At 34.8% G+C, this 21,225-nt stretch overlaps 2 protein-coding genes, 1 non-coding gene and 1 pseudogene across 5 annotated transcripts; 2 read left to right on the top strand and 2 right to left on the bottom strand.

The window, feature by feature from the left end:
• The first annotated feature begins 2,167 nt into the window (after positions 1-2,167).
• LOC103335313 (B3 domain-containing protein Os01g0234100-like) lies at positions 2,168-3,910 on the top strand (annotated as a pseudogene). The gene is made up of 3 exons (XR_016128132.1): positions 2,168-2,242; positions 2,760-2,850; positions 2,963-3,910. The product of XR_016128132.1 is annotated as a B3 domain-containing protein Os01g0234100-like (transcript).
• A 3,578-nt stretch (positions 3,911-7,488) lies between these two features.
• LOC103335293 (B3 domain-containing protein Os01g0234100-like) lies at positions 7,489-11,487 on the top strand. 2 transcript variants are annotated; one of them, XM_008238304.3, is made up of 7 exons: positions 7,489-7,700; positions 7,801-7,890; positions 8,792-8,823; positions 8,945-9,107; positions 9,226-9,432; positions 10,282-10,369; positions 10,487-11,487. In XM_008238304.3, the coding sequence occupies exons 1-7, from the start codon at positions 7,647-7,649 to the stop codon at positions 11,188-11,190; spliced, it is 1,338 nt and encodes a 445-aa protein (XP_008236526.2). In that variant the 5' UTR covers positions 7,489-7,646; the 3' UTR covers positions 11,191-11,487. The 2 variants fall into 2 exon arrangements, with proteins under 2 accessions (XP_008236526.2, XP_088909870.1); XM_089053744.1 differs by lacking the exons at positions 7,489-7,700; positions 7,801-7,890 and adding an exon at positions 8,554-8,616.
• Positions 11,488-11,674: 187 nt separating this feature from the next.
• TRNAT-UGU (transfer RNA threonine (anticodon UGU)) lies at positions 11,675-11,746 on the bottom strand. The gene has a single exon. It is a non-coding gene; the product is annotated as a tRNA-Thr (tRNA).
• A 6,225-nt stretch (positions 11,747-17,971) lies between these two features.
• On the bottom strand, positions 17,972-20,564 carry LOC103335292 (uncharacterized). The gene is made up of 4 exons (XM_089053846.1): positions 19,969-20,564; positions 18,726-18,796; positions 18,500-18,604; positions 17,972-18,209 (listed from the first exon to the last, which is right to left on the bottom strand). The coding sequence occupies exons 1-4, from the start codon at positions 20,201-20,203 to the stop codon at positions 18,060-18,062; spliced, it is 561 nt and encodes a 186-aa protein (XP_088909972.1). The 5' UTR covers positions 20,204-20,564; the 3' UTR covers positions 17,972-18,059.
• Between the last annotated feature and the right edge of the window lie 661 nt (positions 20,565-21,225).

Raw genomic sequence — 21,225 nt, 5'->3', positions numbered from 1 at the left:
CTCTCTCTCTCTCCTCTACGCTCTCCCACTTCTCCGATGATTTCTTCTTTGGGAGTTTCACTAAAACACCCAAAATGGAGGTTGAAATTATAAAAAACCCTAACACCCAAAACACTTTATAAACACACCCAAAACCCATCATTACACACACTCAAAACCCATTTATAAACACACCAAAAAAATTAACTTTGGGGTTGATTTTAGGTGTGTTTCTATGTTTAAATAGTACTTGGGTTTTTTTATAAATACATGTCTAGGATTGGGTTTATTTATAAATTTGTATTCTTCTTTTCCCCAACCCCAGAACCCTCTACCCTAGCTCGCAAGCCCAGCACCCATGAACCCGGAACCCCAGCCCCCATTCCTCCACCCCAGATCTGATCAGAGAAGCGGAGGCATCTTTTCTTTTGCTTCTGGATTTGTGAAGAGAAATTGGTTCAATCTTTGAAGGAGGCTGAAATGATGGTTCATAATGACATTCTTCCCAAATTAATAGTCTGCCATTGAACAAATTGCAAAAGCCTTATCATTGAACAAATAAAAGTCCTAAGAACGGAAAACCATCAAAAGAATTTCTCTCTCCCGCAACCCTCCACTTTCTTGTTTACTTTGGATTTGCTAGCTTCTTGGTCAGGTGTATTGATATGCTAAGAGAAGTTGGTCACTTCCTATAGCTATGTGTTTATGTATTGGCAGAACTGTAGCTATGGGTTTGTGTGGGGGGGTTAATCATTCTCTCTCTCTCTCGCTCTCTCTCTCTTTCTCTCTCTTGCTTCTGGGTTCAGAGTTCGGTGGGGGGAGAAGAAATTTGGGTGAGAAATCGTTGGGGAAGAAATTGGGGCTGGAGAGAGAGAGATAGATAGATTTAATTTAATTTTATAATTTGTGTGAAAAGACATTTTTGCCCATGTTAAAGTAGGACTTGTCATTGCCATATCATCATTTTTAATAGAAAAGTTGACAGAGATGATGAAATAATGCTTTTTTGAAACTGAATGCATAATTAAAGTACCACGGTAACAACAAAACAATGAGGACAAAAAGTAAAGTTAGGTATAGTCCAAAAACCGTTGCTGCAATTTGGCCTTTATAATAATAATGACAGCAAAATAGAAAAGCCTCTGGCACAAGGGTGAAAACAATTAACTATATATATTTTTATTCATTACACTATAAAAAAAAAGTACAAGAAAGTATACGTACACTCAACAAAATAATAGCAAGAAGAGACAAGTAGATGCTTAATCAATTCATATCCTACTTCAAAAACATGCATCTTGAATTAAACCCTTGCTCTATTGTTAATGGAATACTTCCCTCCTTTCTCTGTAATAACTCCTACATTCCTGTTAATACTATTGTTACATGACCTACTTGTAGCAGTTTCATTAGAAAAGATTGAGTAGGCCATGTTTATTTCTTTGAAATGGGAGAAGTTGGGGAGACGAGGAATAAGTATGGGGTCAACTATTCCTTAGCAATCTAATTCTTGATTTTTTGTGTATTAGATTACGGATTATAACGTGAAGCCTACGTAGCTTTTGATTTGTTAATGTTAGTAAATGAGGTGGAAATCAAGAACTAGACCAATTTACTAACACAAGGAAAGTTTTAAAAAAATTGAAATAATGGAGCCAAACCCAACATAAAATAGAAATTAAACGATTTTTGTTCTTTTTGTTCGTAATTTTTTTTTTGGGGGGGAAGTGGAAATGGGAAACATTACTGAAAAAAGCCCCTTTGAAACCAAGCTTGTATTGGGGAGTCTTACAAAATTTGCGTATTTACATCTTTCCATATTTTCACCAATTTGAATCAAACAATGAAAACCAGGTCCTCCTCTGAGGGCTGGTAGTGGTTTTGCTTGATATGGACTGAGGGTTTTCAAGCAATAAGGGAAGACTCAAAGAACAAGGAAAAGCTGTTTAGCAAGTCTACTGGTGAGGGAGATACTGTGATGGTTTCCGGGATGCCTAGTTTGTAAGCACTTTTCCTTCATTGTCAAAGCTATAGCTCCAAGGTAAATGATACCTTCTTTCTTGATATGTTTGTGTGGATTCCAATTGTGTTAATACATCTTTAAATCAGATTGAAGCAAGCCTGATTCCCATCACATGTTACTGCAAAACCTCACCGTGCGCACATCCTTTGTTCATTTGCCAATACAATGATCTTGAAATTGAAACCAAATTCTTGCGGAGAAGGTAGGGCTGAGTGGTGGATGGAGGGTGGTTCCACTACTGTATTGTGAATGTAGTCATCCTGGTAGATAAATATGTTTGTGTGGATTCTCGATTTGATTGCAAGTGCCAAGAAATTGTTTAAGTGCCATTGAAACATTGATGAATTCTTCAATGCTTAAAAAAAACTTGGTCATCGCTCTGCACACCAAATCCTGTGAATCAAATATGTTCTCAATGTAATGCATAAATAGAAGATGCTAGGCAGGCCATTGTGATGGTTATGATGTCGATAATTTTTATCCTGCGATTTGAAGAAAAATGTAGGAATAATTTGGTTCATCGTAGATTTTTTCAGCTTGTCAATATTTTTCTTGACTTTAGGAGGGTTTTCCATTGAATGGAGATTAAAGATAAAGGATAAGATTGATTCTCCGTAGTGAAGATTTCCTAATGCCTCTTGAATGGAGATCTTGCATAGGTGCTGTGGAGCATAGATTATAGACATTTACTGCTTTTAGATGCTACTTCTGAATATGCAGATGAACCACTTACTTCTTTTTCTGCCTACTTGTTTAGGTTTATATTATTAGATCAAATGGTTTAGATGAAGCGGATTGCGCTGTTGGCCTCATGAGGTTAGATGCTTGCATTAAGCAGATGGATACTGGTATGTTGTTTAAAATTCACCAAGTTATTTTGCTTAATGGTTTGACAGTTATAACTCTTGCTTTCTTTGATCTCCCTGTATCATTTCTGTAATTTATAATTATATCATGCAGGACACATTATTTCATGTGAAAGGGAAGAAAGTGGGAATTTGGAACCTATTCCAGAGGACCATGCAATAGCCTTTAATACAACATCTCGTCCGCTATCAGACCAGTCTGAAAATGATAGTGAAGATCTTGGTTTTGAAGTTCTGGATGGACTTGGACTTTCAGAGTCTGTTGTCCCATTCAAAGAAATGTACTGTATGGATAACTTCAACGTCTTGGTCAATGGTTTAAACATAAATTCCGAGTTTTCGAAATACGTTCTGAACAAGTATTACGAGCTTTGCTGCAGTCAAAACTCATTCCTTCATGAACATCTTCTTGAGGGTCTGAACTGCAAACTAATAGTTGGAGTAATTTCTGAGACAATCAACATTGCAGATGCCATCAAGGCCTGCAAGATTACAACCTCAGAAGGTTACTTTTCCACTTGGAATAAGACTTTGATCGCCTTTGAGGGTTTAGGCATGAATGTCGGGTTCCTGCGTGCTCGGCTGGACCAGCTTGCAATTCTTGCTTCAAAATCAAAAGGATTTATGGAGGCTAGACTTGAAGAGCTTAGAGGCAAAGGTTTTGGAAGTGAAAGAGGCCATAAGTAGGCTTGACTCTGAGATTGAAATACGAGTTCAGAGAAGCTTGAACTTTTGTTGACCAAGCTACATGAGGAAGAAGAGGCCTATCTCATGATCATTCAGCTTTTTGGTAGTTTGGAGGTCAAGGCACACAGTTGACCATCTTTTGTATAGAATTATGTCCATTGTAGGGAGGAATATTGTAGATATTTCTGGTTCTCTCTATAATTATCTAACGCACAAATGACTGATTGATCTGGCCTTGGGGTTGCATTTTCCTCTATCATAAGTTTCAATATCTAGCCATGTCCTGCTTACAAAAAAACGAAAAGACCTGTCCAAAACACTTGAATAATGAGATTTGCTCATAATTTGTGCCGAAGACCATTTTCAGACGTAAGAATAAATTCAAAGTTCCAAGTTTTATGAATGTTTGCCATGAAACTCCAAGTATGAAATCATAACTAGAGGTAACTATATGCTATGGTGTGTGTGGAAGTTATTGGAAGTTACAATATGATAATAATGGTGATTGTGGTAAATGGTTGTTTAGTTATCATATTACATTTATCTACTTTTAATTATGAATATATATATATATATAGTTCTCTTTTATTGAGGGATCTCTTTTTGAGAAGGAGAATTCATTCATAGAATTAAAGACATACAAAGAACAACATGATACAGTTGTCTCGTTAAAACTTTCCTAGGACAATCTCATGGGACAAACCCCAGGGGAGGAAAGAGTATCACACATGTCATGGACTAATAAGAGAGTCTGATTCATGTCATTTTGGACCATTGCAATAATAGAACAAATCAAAAACGAAAACTAACACATAGACCTCCGACGAGAATCGCAACTATAAACCAACACAGTAGACCCTAGAGAACTGCATAATATCCCAACTATCAAAAGAAGCCTTATATGAGCAAAATCATAGTCCTTTGACACCCACACAAACTACAAGGCATACCATAGCAAAAATCAGGAGAGAACACGAATGAGGAACACATAAACAACAGTAAAAGGACCCCTGAGAAGCACTCAACTTCAATTTAGAATCGGACAAAGAAAACCTCATATGACAAGCATAGTTCTTTGGTCGGCATAGAGTAGAGAAGAGCACCACATCCCAACAACTACCACTAATGTCGCTGATGCCGCCGTTGTTGAAACAGAGACGAAACATTAGCCACCAAGTCTCACAACTCTCCCGAGGAGAGACATAATCCAACATCACTACTATCACCGCCGTTTAGACAAAGACAACACCAGCCACCTAAAACATTGTAAAAATAATCAAACAAAATGAACAGACAAAGATGGGAGAAAAAGAAGGGGAGATGAGGAGAGGAAAGGGAAGATGGGCAGAGAGGAGGAGGGATAGTGGCCACCTCCCTCCTTAGCTTCCTTGCGGTTGGTTGTCGGCAAGGAGAAAGGGGACCAAAGTGCGGCTATGGTTTTTTCAGAGAAGATAAAAATAAAAAAAAATATTGAGGGATCTCTTAAATAATTTTATTTGAGGGATGCCCTTTAAGGTACGCTAAGATTCTTTTTCAATGATCCAAACCATCTATTTTTTAGGTTTTCATTCATAAATCATCTTTGCAAAAAATTAGACAAATCGGAAACCTTAATTTGTCCTACAAAATCAATGAAACACAGTACTTCAAGAAAATACTAAAATTTCAATAATTTAATTAAGTGATCAAATGATATCGTATTCAAGTGATTTTTTGTAGAGATGATCTTTGAATGTCTACAAAATAAACAATTTAGATTAGTGAAATACAGTGAGGAGTAGGCCCTACATCCCTCAACAGAAACTCTCTGTGTGTGTATATATATATATACACACACATAAATCATGGGATACAAATATCAATTATAATTGGAATAGTTAATTTTTTTAAAAAAAAAATTATTTATTTATTCTAACATTAGAAACAGAAATATCAGTACACGAAACATGCTCAAAAAGGTGATGAGATAATTGGAAATATATATATATATATATATATATATATCACCACACTAAGTATTGGTGAAGAAAAATATCACTAGATTAGTTGAGGAAAAAACCTCTAGCCTAAAAAATAAAAAAATAAAAAAAAAAGAAAAGGGAAAAGAAATATCAGTAAACTACCAAATTAACGATGATGTCAAAAGGCAAAAGCAGCTGGGGTCACATGCTTCACCAAAAAAAAAAAAAAAAAAAAAAAAACACAACTAAAAATAAAAATTAGTTGATTTGAAATTTACATTCAGATTTCACAAGGATAGTATTGTAGATTGAAAAAAGCAATAAAACAAATATAAAATTAGCTAAAAAAAAATCTACCCATCATGCAATTCCTTAGAGTACCTCCATTGCAAGAGATGTAAATTGGAGGTGTAAAGCCACATTTACATCTCCTTTACACTTATGGGAGATGTAAATATCATTTTTTTTTCTCCAATGTGATAGATGTAAATTGGAGATGTAAAAAGGACATGAAAGGAAATGATTTTATATCAAGCTAAAGCAAAATGATATTTCTGGTATTTCGGTAGCTATCTCACCTTTTATATGTTTAGAGCCTACCACTTTTGCATTATCTCTTCTCTTTTTTCAGCATATGGGGCCCAGCAAATGGAGATGTAAAATCAAATGTAAATGTCTCAAAAAATTTATATTTTCTGGCCAAATGCTATATTTGCACTCATTTACATCCCACCATTAGAGCAACTTCCGACAACTTTGGTATAAATGTCTTTCACATCTCCCTTTACACCCTTACAATGAAGATGCTCTTACAGTTTCTTACTTTACTTTCAACTTTTTAGGAATCTCCTCTTCTTCTCCACCTTTTGAGTCCAGTTCGATATCCTAGAAACTGGAAGGTAATCCCCTTTCTTTTTTGGTATTTTATACTTTTGTATGATGCATTGTGGTTCAATATTGAGTCATAATATTCTTTGATTCTTGAAGCATAATGTCAATTACTTGCTAATTTGATATTGACATCAATTGACAACAAAAGAGTGTGTTGCCAACTTTGAGAAATATCCTCCCCTCTCGTTCTTTTTCTCAATCTCATCCTCACTTTCATTCTCACCTCATTTTTCTCTATACTTTAGTGCAAAAAAATAAAAAATAAAAACTAAAATTGAGCTATATTTGTATGTTCTTCTTCTAAGACACATTTGATTATAAAATGCTATGTAACATGTTTGAAATGCGTGATCAAGGGATTGATGTGTAGTGCTACCCACACATTAATTTCTTTGTGTTAGAAGTTTCTGTCTCAACTCATTGCGCACATTTGCTCTGCAAAATTATTTGGTCTTCTTTCCTTAATCATGCCTCTCTTACTCTCTCTTTTTTTTTTTTTTTTTTTTTTTGTGAATTAAGCATGTATTGTACTCTTAACAAGGTATTATATATTACAAAGTTGTAAAAATATTTAAAGAAATTATTTTCACATCCATACATCATGACGTAAATTTATCTATATATATATAAAGCAAAATGCAGAGAATAGTAAAACATTCAAAATACCAGAAAATGTCTTTGGTTAATTCAAATATTAAGAATTAAAACTATTAATTAAATGAGAATAATATGGTAAATTTATTTTTATATATTAAAAAATTAAAATTAAAAGAAAAATCAAATAATGAATCATATTTTTATAAAACACAACTACTCATTATTTTTTTAATTCTAAAATAAATTTAAATTTTATAAAAAATAAAAAAAAACCTCTCGTTCCACGCCAGGCTAGTAAACATAATAAAAGAAGACTTGCCCATACTGAGAAGTTAGTAATAGAAAAAAGTGGTGATAAAATTATTTTTTATCTGCATTGTCAAATACCCAAAGAGCCCCTATTTTTTTTGAAAATTGGCTCCATTTCAGGCAAGCTTCTAGGCCCTTGAGGGTCTGACAGAAATACAAATTTAAATCGAACGGTCTTTTCATCTTCCGTTCCCTTTCTCGTCATACATTTCTTCCTACTCAGACACCACCCAGACCCCCACCACCCCAAAAAAAAAAAAAAAAGTCTCTCAGTGTTTTACGCCTTTTGACTCTTCACTCTTGACCTCCAGAACCACAAAGTGAGAGAGCCAAATGGCTGTTCTTCAAGACCGGAAACAGAGCTCCTCTGACCTACCACCGCCCAAGGCCCGCTCTTTCTCTCTCTCTCTCTCTCTCTCTAAGATATGTTTATGGTTTTGCTTGCAAACTGAGTATGTGACTGTTTTGTTTACAAATGATTTTGCAGAGTAATAGGCGACGACCACCAAGGAACAAGGAAAATATGTTTAGGAAGAAATCTTCATCTCTCACTCAGTCACAGACGACCAAAAGCATTGTGAGAAACACTATGCTCTGTTCTCTTTTTCTTTCTTTCTCTCTTCCCCACAATTCATGGGCTCTATTTATTCATCTTTCTATGTTGAACTCTACGTATCTTTAATCTTTTCAAGTTGTAAGCTTTCTGAAATGGGTTTTTGCTAGAAACGAATTAGAACAAAAAGTCTTGGACAATTTCATAAATATGTTCGCCGTATGCAATTTTGATGATTCAAATGATAAGAAAAAAAATTAGGAAAAAGGTTTCTTGTTTCAAACCACTGGACCCAAAAGCTTAACCCAAAATCCCTCATGGGCTGAGCTATATTTTTCTTATTTATTTCTATGTATTTTCTTCAAAACTGGGTGTGCTGTAGCCCAGCCCAATATGGAAAAACATTGTGCTTACTTTGTAAAAAGAAGAAATGCCATGACTAAAAAAATGAAGAAGAAAGTTAAAAGGCATGGGGCCCGCCACTAATTAGGCATTGAAAGGAGGACAATGCAAATGGTAAATGAGGGGGTTTACACTTGTCAAGTTTCAGCATTTTTGTCATTTTAGTGTGTCAGAAATCACATCAAAACTAGAAATTACGTGCTCTAGAAGGTTATGGAAAGCAATGATAGCTTGCCTGTGTTAGGTTCAACATTAAGTGCCTGTAAATTGTATAAAGATGCTTTTAGATGCAAGTGAAGTGAGTTCTCTGTTGTCTTCTTCAGTAAAGCTTTTCTTTCCTTCTTCTCAGTTATGTAAAACTGTAGAAACATGATTTCATAACTGTGATTTCATAACTTTTGGTTGTATTTTGAATTGGTGACCAATTTAGTTTCTTTACTTGTTTGCAACTATCTCTTCTCTTCTTTGTCAATAGATTCAAACCCTAAATTAACTGAAAAATCTTTTAAATTCTTGAATACAGGTAGTCAGTGCTAATCCAATGATGCCTGAAAGGTCAGTCTGTAATATATTTAATTTACTTTTTAATCTGTTTATTTTTTTTTAACTTTTAGTATAATTGTTTGATATAATTAGAAAGTGACACTGGACCCTCCCTCAATCTTTTTACCAATAGTCATAAACGAAAGAGAGCCACAGTGGAAAGCATATATGATACTTCCCAAGCTCAGTCTTCTGTTCTGGAAAGAGCACAGGAGGTTGAAGTAAGCCTAGATCCTAAGTTCCCTAGCCTACTCAAAGTTATGCTCCCATCACATGTTACTGGAGGATTCTGGCTGGTAAAACTCACTCACTCTCTTCACAATTTGTACAATTATCTCAAGGCATTTGAAATCACATTTATTACCCTTCACTATTAAGATGATATATCTATATGCACTCACTTTGGTTTTGCAGGGTCTTCCTAAGAAATTCTGCTGTGAGCATTTGCCAAAACAGGATATAATGATTGCTCTGGAAGATGAAAATGGGGAGGAATTCGAAACAAAATATCTGGCGGATAAGGTGGGACTGAGTGGTGGATGGAGAGGGTTTTCAATTGCTCACAAGCTAGTGGAAGGAGATGTTATAGTTTTCCATCTAGTCACTCCTTCGAAATTTAAGGTAACTGATACCTTCTTGAAATTTTTGAGTGGATCCCTTGTTAATATCTTGAAATTGTTTGGCTGAGAAATGCCATTGTGTAACATTTAGTTAAACTTGGTGAATTCATTGAAGAATTCAAATATTTGGTCATTGCTTGCCTTGCAAGAGAAATCTTGTAAGTCAAGGTGTTGTCAGTGTAACATATGAAGATAGATGCTAGGAAGGCCGTTATGACTGTCAAGATGATGAGCAGGGACGGAGCTAGGATTTTAAGTGTGTGTGGCAGGGAACATATAAAGCATAAGTTCAAAGAAAAGTAATGTTACCACTGTACTATAAAAAATAAAAGGCACGAAATAATTGAGTACTCAATCATGTACTAAAATGGGGTTGTCCTTTTTTTATATCTTGAACATTTTCTATGATTGAATCTATATATGCATGTATTAAATATTGAATGTATAATAAAACAAAGGCAATAAATGACTACCAAGATAACTTCATCTTACTTGTAAAAAGATAAAAATCTTGAAGCAAGACAGTAATAAAAGGATGAATTGAAGCCCATGTATAGAATTTTTAGAAAATATTGCAGGGGGCTAGGGCCACGTCAGGCCTTAGAGTGGCTCCTGATGATGAGAATGTTTATCCTGCAGTTTGAAGAAAAATGGTATGAACAATTTGGCTGATTGTAGATTTTTTAAGTTTGTCATAAGTTATGCTTAGCTGTAGGTAAAGGATACGATTGACTTTTCTTAGTGAAGAATTCCTAATGCTTCTGGGCTGACGTGCATAGATTACAGACATTTTAGTGCTTTAATATGCTACTCCTAAATGCACGCTAACCACTCAATTCCCCTTGTTTAGGTGTATATTTTGAGATCAAATGGATTAGATGAATTTGATGGCGCTCTTGGCCTCATGAGATTAGATGCTTGCAAAAAAATGGACACTGGTAAGTTGTCTCAAAATTCACAAAGTTATTTTGCCAAGTGGCTTGACAGTCATTTTTCTTACTTTCTTCAAGGCAAAGCGCGCATTATGAATTTAGTCTAAGTCTTAAATCATGCAGGAGACACTATTGCATGTGAAAGGGAAGAAAGTGAGACTTTGGAACCCATTTCAGAGGACAATGCAATAGCCTTTGATACAAAATCTTGTCCAATATCAGACCACTCTGAAAGTGAAAGTGGAGATGTTGGTTTTGAAGTTCTGGATGGACTTAGACTTTCAGAATCTGTTGTCACATTCGAAGAAGTGAAATGCATGGATGACTTCAACGTTCTGGTCAATGGTTTAATCATAAATTCTGAATTTTCGAAATACATTTTGAACAAGTATTATGAGCTTTGTTGCAGTCAAAACTCTTTCCTTCATGAACATCTTCTTGAGGGTCTGAACTGCAAACTAGTAGCTGGAGTAATTTCTGAGACTGTAAACATTGCAGATGCCATTAGGGCGTGCAATATTACAACCCCAGAAGGTAATTTTTCCACTTGGGATCAGACTTTGAAAGCCTTTCAGGGTTTAGGCATGAACATCGGATTCCTTCTAGCCCGGCTAGACCAGCTTGTAAGTCTTGCTTCAAAATCAAAAAGATTTAAAGAGGCTAGACTTGAAAAGGACCAGGCAGAAGAAGAGATGAGGAGCTTGGAGGCGAAGCTTTTGGAAGTAAAAGAGGCTGTAAGTAGGCTTGAATCTGAGATTGAGACTCTAAATACGAGTTCAGAGAACCATGAGCTTATGTTCCAAGAGGTGGCTAAAGCCTCTTGGTGATGAAAAACTTAAACGCCGGCTGCTTGGTTCTTTTTTTGGTATAACTCAAGCTTTATAGTTACAAATCAGAAACGTGCCGAAGCTACACTGAAGAAATATTTTGTGTCATGATCTTTGGGCCCTTTTTGTGGGGTTACAAGGACATCAATTGGCAATATTTTGTATAGGAGATGATGTACATGAGCTCTATTAGTATAGAATGCTGTTCATCGGAGGTCTCAGTACCTACCAAGTAGGGAGGAAAATTGTAGCTTCTGGTTCTCTCTTTTGTAGTTTCCAGCTAACATTGGAGGATACGATATGATATAAGATTGAATCTCCTTCTCTGCTGCACAAAAACACACACACAAGAGGTTTATGTCAAGATCAAATAATGCTGTCAATTCCAATCTTTAAAAATTGTATCTACAGAGGGTTTTGAAAACTCAATTCTTTTTGGTAATCGACAGCTTGTAAAAGGTAGATTGAAAACGTATGAATTATTTGCCCCCATGCAGGATCGAACTGCAGACCTTCAGTTTACAAGACTGACGCTCTACCACTGAGCTATAAGGGCATTTGTGACTTTACTATGAAATGTGCTTATTTAGTGGTTTGAAATAGATTTCACCTCATTATTTTTTAACATTACTTATCTATAGCTTCCCACTAAAATTCAAACCTGGTCGTGAATCCCTAGTCGTCTGTGCAATTATCTCTATCATTAGTTCAGGTTAACATATCACATATATTCTATAGAAAATTAAAAAATTAAAAAATTTTGCAAAAAAAGAAAAATTAAATTTAAAAATAAAGCTTAAAATCAAATATAGTACCGTAATTATACTTTACTTTCAAATGGCTCACTCTCAGTTTTTCCAAACACGCAGCTTTGATGCAAGGGACTTGTAACTCAAGTTGCGTTAAGAGCATTTACTGACCCCAATATCGCTTGTATAATTAAAAAAAACACATACAATACTCTAATCTCAATTAGTGTATCAATTTCAAAGTACTATTTGTTGAAGGACAATCATAAAATAATAAAGCAACATATAATAAAATACACGAAACCTATATATAATTAACAATTAAATATAGAACAATTGTACAACACAAATTAACTATTTTTAAATAGAATTTTAACAAGTTAATTAAAAGAAGTTAGTTTGGCTGATTTAACAATATTAACTTTATTAATTTTAATGCAAAATTGGACACAATAGAGGGTGACATTGATGTTAGAACAAGAAAATGAGGATGATATCAATCGAATTTGAAGAATGAAGACTAATATGATGTTTTCGGAATATATGGACCAATTGCGACAAAAAGCCGTGTAGTGTATTCATTAGTGCATATATGTCATAAGTGTACCATTTAATCTTTTTATTTTAATTTTCTTAAAATTATGAAGAAAAAAAATTATATGTTGCATTTTGTAGTATGTGATTAATGAAATTATATGGTTTAAGTATATTAAAAGCAGTCGTTATCACAATGTTAGATGGTTGCTTGGTGTAGTATACTAGTATTGGGTCTAGAGTTTGAACTCCATATACTTGGTGTGTGGGTCCATTGGGGCACGTCACCTGTGTTGGGGTGCCACTTCTCTTGGTGCGTGCGTATTAATTCTTTACTATATGTTTTTTTTAATAAAGAAAGAAAAATTACAACACAAAATCACGAGGGTAACCAACATCTAAGGAATTAGAAACCTAAAAAGTTATCATTACATTTATTTTTTCATTCATGTATTCATGTATTGTTGTAACTTTTAGAAAATGACTAAAATAACGAAATATTGAGGATATTATCATTTTTTTTTTCCCGGTTTAGGATATTTTGGAATATATTCATACACATATCGTATGAGTATCGATAATATTGGAAAATATTGACGTCGATAATTTCTCTCACACTTCAGCAACATTTGGCCATTTGGAATATATTCATATACATATCGTATGAGTATCGATAATATTGGAAAATATTGACGTCGATAATTTCTCTCACATTTCAGCAACATTTGGCCAAAATATCGCATATCGATAATATCGAGATGATGAAGACAATGAAGAATTTGATGAGTTATTTACACTAATACCCCCTGAGGATTCTTGTGTTTTCACAAAACCCCCTTAGGTCTCAAAAATTACACGAACACCCCATGAGGTTTCAGTTTGTTTTCACAAAACCCCTTTTCGTTGATTGTTTGTCTAAAAATTGATGATTTCATTGAAAAAAAACTTACGCAAATGACTAAATTAACCTCAATGAAGTATATGTAATCTAATCTCAAAGGCAAACTTTGTCATTTGGAGAATTTTTTTGGGTATAAAATCATCAATCTTTGGATGAAAAATCAATGAAAAAAGGAGTTTTGTGAAAACAATTTAAAACCTCATAGGGTGTTCTTGTAATTTCTAAAACCTCAATGCGTTTTGTGAAAAGGCTGAAAACCTCAGGAGGTGTTAGTGTAAATGACTCAAATTTGAACCTTATAGGAACTTTGTGTGGTACTAAATCACTCATGTATCTTATCATATAATGTATAAAGTGTAAAATATTGTAGTAAATCATTATAAATAAATGATTATGGTGTGTTTAATCTTCTTTCATTAATTACTACATATTCTCTACTCTCGCAGTGTTTGTCAGCTCGCTGTATAATCAACGTGAATAAATTAAACCCATCATGCAATGCATTTCCTTCTAATTTTTTGTGATAAAATAACAGATAATTGATTAAATAAACATCATCCAAAGTTTCAAGAAAACTTTCCAAGTCTTCTTACAATTTCCGTGGATTTATTCAATTTTTATTAATATAATATCCCGATATTTAATTCCATCAAAATTTCGTTATTTTTGAACTACAGATATTTTCAAAACCATCGATATTTTAGACGTTGATTATTAGTTACCAGAAAATGACATGTTTGCCTTTTTTTTCTTTTTCTTTTTAAAATTGTTCTTACAAAAAATAAAATGAAACAAAAGTAAAAGTAATCCCACGCCCTGGATAGAAATTAAAGCCCCGCAAACCAAGACAACCAGAAACATCTTTGTGCCAACATTTTGCGAGATCGTTATATAGGGTTTAGGGACCTTACGCGACGGCACCACTTACACAACCTCAGGACTGCCCCTGAATACAACCATACCAAAAATTATAATAAAAATACTAATATAGGCTATTACGATGGTTAACATTTTCTTCGCCATACCCTGATTAACCCTGGCCATAATAAAATAACGATGGAAAGACATGGCCATTTTTTTTCTTGTTTTCTTCGTCTATCTTTTCGACGAAGGACCATAGGTCAATCGTATCCCCGTTCTTAAGTTTACTCCTTTTCACAACTTCATCCCAACCTTGTTCAAAAGAATACGTCCCATTGTCGTACTTTACCAAATTTAGCATTTGCAAATATTCCTCCTCGGGCTCAGGGCCCCGTCCGAAAAACTGAACTACTATTTTGTGTTTAGCATTCAGTGTTTCTTTCTCTTCTGGATGGAGAATATCGGCGTCAAGTCGCTTCCCCGACATCTGTATATGGCCGTAGAAAGTCAATGACAGTCGGTCGATGAACGCTCCATCGGAACCTTCAAAGTTATGAATTACCTCCTTTATATTTTCAGGTAATGCCGAGTCCATCTCTTGAAGCTTTGATATTGACCTTGTGAGATTGAGAGATCAGTGGGAAAGCTAGGTTTTGCACCCTGCTGGATCCATCAGCTTATATATATGGTACATTAGGACACTTGGATTCCAAGAACTTTCAATACATGAATTTGGAAAGATTGGCAAGCGTGCTAGCCTATAATTTACTATAATTTAATTGCATGGACATGTTCCAGAATGCTATAGTCTTAATTGCATGGCATGCATATATATTTAAAGGTTGTGCATGTTCCGTATTTTCTTCATTTGATCCATTATAGTAATCTAAGTACTTTAAAAATGGCTCGTCGAATGTAGTATAGAGTTTAATTTCTCTTAATTTGATTGCTCACTCTCTTCCTCATCATGATCAGCTCCCACACATGTTTCCCTTTATTTCTCCTTTATTCTTTCTTTCTGTCTTTCTTTCTCATAAATTATTTCATGTAGATTAGGAATCAGTGCGCTTCAATTATTTTTTGAGAAGTGTTGTTCATGTAGAAACCAAATAGGGGTTGTGGTATAGCTTTATACATATATAAGAAAGAGAATAACAACGGATCAAGCGAAATGATATTTTGAATTGCCTTGCAAACAAACGAAAAGATTGATTCCACATACAATTGAGAAGAAAGAATTTATGAGAGTGAGGGAAGAAAGGATAAATAAATATGGAGGAGGAGATGGAGAAGCTGATCAACAGTGGAGAGATTGAGAGAGATGTAGGCTAATGTTGATTAGTTGAGAAAAAAATTTTAAGGGCCGGTTTGATATCCCACTAAAAAAATAAACTTAAAAATCGTGATTTTTTTTATTATTTAAAAATGTGATTTTTCAAATACTTATTTTAGATCTAAAAACTTGTTGGGTATTGAACTCCAAACTATTTTTAAGATCTAAAAAAATTGAAATAAAAAACCCTATATTCCCAAATTGAAATTAACAAAGAGAGAGAGAGAGAGAGAGAGAGAGAGAGAGAGAGAGAATGCAGAGAGGGAGGAGTGAGAGAGACCGTGGAGAGAGGAAAAAAAAAGGGTAAAACCTTACATTTTTTGTTTTTTAAAATTGGCCTTTTTTGAGTTGTTTTTGGGTTGCATTTTTGAAAAATGGGCTTTGAACTCAAAAATTATTTTGAATTTAAAAAATGGGATCCAAGTAGGATACCAAACAAGCCCTAAACTGTCCTCTCTATTTCTCCTTTCTTATTCTCTCTTCATGTCACAAATATTATTTCTTGTGAATTGAGAAATTAGGCTTGTTATGCCATTAACAACCCCAACAACTATCCTTATAGAGGTCATAAAAACCAGGTTAGAGGGACTTGTGGGTTTTGATGTAAAACAAAGAAAAGAAGACTTGGCTTGCTCTTCGGATCTGCGTGGTTGGGTTTAACAATACCCATCTTCAATTACTACGAATTGAGGGATGGAGAGGGGGAGAGAGGGAGGGAGGGGCGGGTCGTGACACGTGTAGAGAGTTAGAGAAGATCAACTAAAATAGTTTATATTCGTTTTGATCCAGCCAAACAATTTTGTTTTTTCGCTTTCACATTTATACACAAAATGTTGAAAAATTCCAAAAATACTTTTAATTGTTTGCTCTCCAAAGGGTAGGACTATAACCTTTGACCCTGTTTGGTGGGCTGGACTGGATAAGATTTTTTTCATTTAAAATGGACATGAGTTCTGGCCATTGTTTGATGGGCTTAAAATGCATCATGAACTGGATGTAGTTATTAGATACCAGTCCATAATAACACCGTCTCTAGAACCCATCGCTAAGAACAAAAAGAACAAACAAGGATGACCAATTCTTTATTTAGATATTATTTTTAAAAACTAAAATTTAGTCTGAAATACAACCGTATCAAAATATATATATTAGTGGGTTCTAGTTAACCTTTTTTTCCCAAATTACCCTAGTTAACCTTAGCCATAATAAAATAACGGATAAACTTAGGCGGGCTATTTTTTCTCTCTTTTTCTTCGTCCATCTTTTCGACGAAGGACCACAGGTCAATCGTGTCCTCATTCTTAAGTTCCATCTCATGCACAACGTCATCCCAACCTTGTTCAAACGAATACGTCCCATTTTCGTACTTGACCAAATTTAGCTTTTGCAAATGTATATCACCATTAGACTTGCATCCGAGCAACCTGACTTCCATTTTGTGTGTAGCTTTCAGTGTCTCTTTCTCTTTCGGATGGAGAATATTGGTGTCAAGTTCCTTCCCCTTCATCTGTACACGGCCGGAAGTCAAAGACAGTCGGTCGACGAACGCTCCATCAGAAAGGTCAAAATCATCAACTACCTTCTTTATATTTTTAGGTAATGCCACCATGTTTTGAAGATTTGATATTGACGTGAGATTTAGAAGATCAGTGGGAAAGCTAGGTTTTGCACACCCTGCTGGATCCATCGGCTAATATATATATATATATAGTACATTAGGGAACTTGGATTCCAAGAACTTTCAATATATGAATTTGGAAAGATTGGCAAGCGTGATAGCCTATAATTTAATTGCATGGACATGTTCCAGAGCATGCTATGGCCAAAATTAATTGCACGGGCATGCATATCCATGTAGGATCTCGAGCCTGCATTTAGACATTGCACATTTTCTCATTTTTTACTATATTAATTTGAGCCATTCTAGTATAATCTAAAGGGTAATTTGAGCCAAAATTTACTCTTTGTGCCTCACATTCTTGTTTCTAATTTGCAAACCTTGCTCAATTCCAAAGGGTCACTATCTAGTCGAAAACCTTTTTTTGAACAAAGATAACTAAATTGCCTCATAACATTTTTTGTATTGTATCTCTTTTGTCCCCTCCGAACACTAAATCCAACTCTCATAGCATAATTGTTGTAGAGATTATAAGCTTCCTCTTCAGTGGACACAACCTTTCCAAGCAAATCTTCATCAATATTAATTTTCTATATGGTTAACAATCATTGGATCTTTTTCTCTAATGTTTTCTTCATCACTTTCAACATCAATGAATACTGGCACACGCCACAACATCATCTTATCAAATATATAAATAATATATATATATATATATATATATATATATATAAGAGAAACAACCTGCATAACCTGCAATGGAATAAAAAAAAACTGCAGCAATCGAGAAATAAAAACTACAGTAATCGAAAAACTGCACCAATCAACATAATCTTCATCAATATTTTCTACATAGTTAACAATCATTGGATGTTACTTATACTTCTCCATGATTCTTCTGGCTTCTTCTGGACTGTCCTCCATCCCCTCCTCCTTTGGTGTAGAGGTAGTGCCTCCACCCCCCTTTGGTCCTTCATCCTTATTGAAAGCTATAAATGTAAAGTATACAAGTCCCATCGTAGCCTGTTATCATACAATGCTTAGTTCATTACAATCACATAATATTTATGTACTTAAAAAATAAGGACTATCTATACAAGAATAATGCTCTCTCACTGACAAGAGGAAATTTACTTGTCTACATTGCATCTCATTTCCTTATAGAAACTAGTAACGCAGAAAAAGAAGTTGATTTTAAAACAAAAACACACAAATGATAGCACAAGCATACTTAATATACATTTTGGAAAAAGCAAGTCAAAATAACATCATCGATCTACTGTTCTTGCAGGAGGAGAGAAATAGAAACATACCAGCACAAAGAAAACTGTAGACAGTAAAGACTTGAGTACAAAGAGTGAAAGAGCCAACGCAACTACCGTCAAAGAAACCCTTGCAATTGATCTTGGCACAGAATCCTAGCATCCAAACACAAAACGCAAACAGAATATAACAAATCTTCAATTTGTACTAAAAGCAAGAAAAACACCCTGCATTGAAATTGCACAATCGATAAAAGTTTGAAAGGGTAGACTAAACATAACTTATCGGCACAAGATTGGTTCCTGCCTCAATTCCATCTCTCCCAACCTTCCAAACTGTTCGTACAACTATTTTACACAATTCAAACCAGTAGTCAACACAAATGTAAACATAAAACTCAAGGGTAAACTATCTGCTCTCTTGTATGAGCAGGAAAGCAGCAAAAGTAATTCATGTGATGCAGAAAGGTAGAAAAACAGTGAATATTGGATGTAAACAACCATTGTCGTCCATATATAATGCAACTCAAAATCTCAACCAGAAAATTAAAATATTATCCTAACAATTCAAAATTCTGACTCAAAATTAGCCTGCATGAAAGGCTCGTACTTGAAAAGACTTCTTGGCCTACTTTTCATGCATAAGAAAAACAAATTTAAAATAACAAAAATTACCCTGAGAAAATCACACTTGCTGCACATGGCAGCACGTCAGCTAGGTTTCACCCACCAAATGGTAAGTTCCCATGGATTATGGTATGGATGATTAGCCAGTTCTCTTAACTACCCGATTAACGGGTTATCACTCTTTAAGTCTTTAATGTAAGAAGATCCAAGCTTTTCTAAACGGTTCCATTCTCTAGTTACAGCTTCACTGCTTCTACAAAAGTGCCTTTACTTTTCATGCCTGATTGAAATCTTTGCAATAGCTTTTTATTTTTTGAGGCCAATCATTTACAATTTCATTCTACTAACCACTAATCACCGGAGTTCCAAAGCACTGAATTGAAATCCACAATCAATTTTAAAAATTGCCAGGCGGTAGGCGGGCGCCTAGGCATTTCTTTTCAATTTATAATTATTTTGTATTAATCGCGGCCTGGTGGTGGTCGTCGCGGGTGGAGGCCTGGTGGTGGTCGTCTGTCGTGAGAAGAGAGAGAGAGAGAGAGAGAGAGAGAGAGAGAGGCAGCGTTAAAGTCAGGAAAAAAAATATATATATTTTCCCGCCTAGCCGCCTAGGTGGCCGCCTAGGCGGATTTTTCGAACACTCGACAATTTAACGTTAAAAATTGTCATAATCTAACAGAAATTAACATGCTTTCGACAGATATTCACCAATACAATGCTATTCAGTTGCAAAAATACCTTTTATCAAAATCCAAAAACCAAAAATATAAAAACACGATTCATAAAATAGCAAATTCGACAAACCCACGAAACAACAATGTTCAGGGATCATAAATACTAAACAGAAGAAGAAGAAGAAGAAGAAGAAATGCAGGGAAGTGCAGCTAGCTAACCTTTTAAGAAATTGGGCTGTGCAGCGAACACAACAAGAACAGAGCGATACCTCCCAGTCCTCTGCCTCTTATTAATTTGAAGAGCTGAGACCAAAGACTGCTTCTTTAACCTTAAAAATGACTTAAAAGAGAAGAATTGAGAGTGGGTGAAAGCTAGGGTTTGATTCTTGTAACATCTTGTAGAGTGTGGGCCCGGGGTTATGTATAGGCTCTGGAACATAACTGAGCCAGCCATCAATATCTTTCTCCAATTTGATTACTTTACGCATACTAATTGAGAACTGGAACCGCCATTTTAGCTTTCACCCAGTGAGTCTCTCACTTTCTCTCTCAGTCTCGCAAGCAGCTATCGCTAACCTAGTTATGGCTGAATTTGTTATTGATTTGCAGAGCTTGGCCATTGTTTGTGCAGTTGGGAGAGAGAGAGAGAGAGAGAGAGAGAGAGAGAGAGAGAGGAGTTTTAGGGCGAGGGTGGGATAGGAGGGATGGATTGTTGTGGGCTGTGGCCTTTTGGTTAGGAAGGGGACTGTCATGAAGGAGAAGGGGGAACGGGGAAGGGGAGCTTGTGGGATAATTAGGTTGAAATTTTTTTGTCTTTTTAATTATGTTAGTTTTAAAACCTTTGGCCCATCGAATGTAGCGTATAATTCAATTTCCGTTTATTTAAGGAAGTTTTACTAAAACACCCAAAATGGGGTTAAAATTATAAAAAAACTCAAACACTATTTAAACATATAAACACACCCAAAACCCATCATTACACACACTCAAAACTCATTTATAAACACACCCAAAAAGTTGATTTTGGGTGTGTTTCTATGTTTAAATAGTGCTTGAGTTTTTTTATAAATACATGTTTAGAATTGGGTTTATTTATAAATTTGTATTTATGTTTAATTCTCTCTCTCTCTCACTCACTCTCTCTCTCTCTCTCTATTATAAATATTCATAAATATTACCCTTCGTTTGAATGATGGAATTAAAATTTATATAAAATTCTTAAATGATAGAATTTAGATCTCCATCGTTTAAATTTCCAGTAGTTAATAATTTCAGTGTTTTGATTTATTTATGTCGAATTTTATAAATGACATATATTACAGTGAAAAGGAATTTCTGCTTTTTTTTTTTTTTTTTGGTTTTTGGTTTTTTTTTTTGTTTGTGTGTGGAGAAAAGATTGTATTTTATTAAACCAAAAAGAACTTTATATAGTAAAAATTAGCATGTTAACGGCGGCCTAGTTAAAACATTTATAGA

The sequence above is a fragment of the Prunus mume genome, linkage group LG6 (genome assembly GCF_029339155.1).
Source record: "Prunus mume cultivar Tortuosa linkage group LG6, ASM2933915v1, whole genome shotgun sequence".
In the NCBI taxonomy this organism is placed as follows: Eukaryota; Viridiplantae; Streptophyta; class Magnoliopsida; order Rosales; family Rosaceae; genus Prunus; species Prunus mume.
The sequence above is the reverse complement of the archived record's forward strand: the minus strand, read 5'-3'. Positions and strand labels throughout refer to the sequence as shown.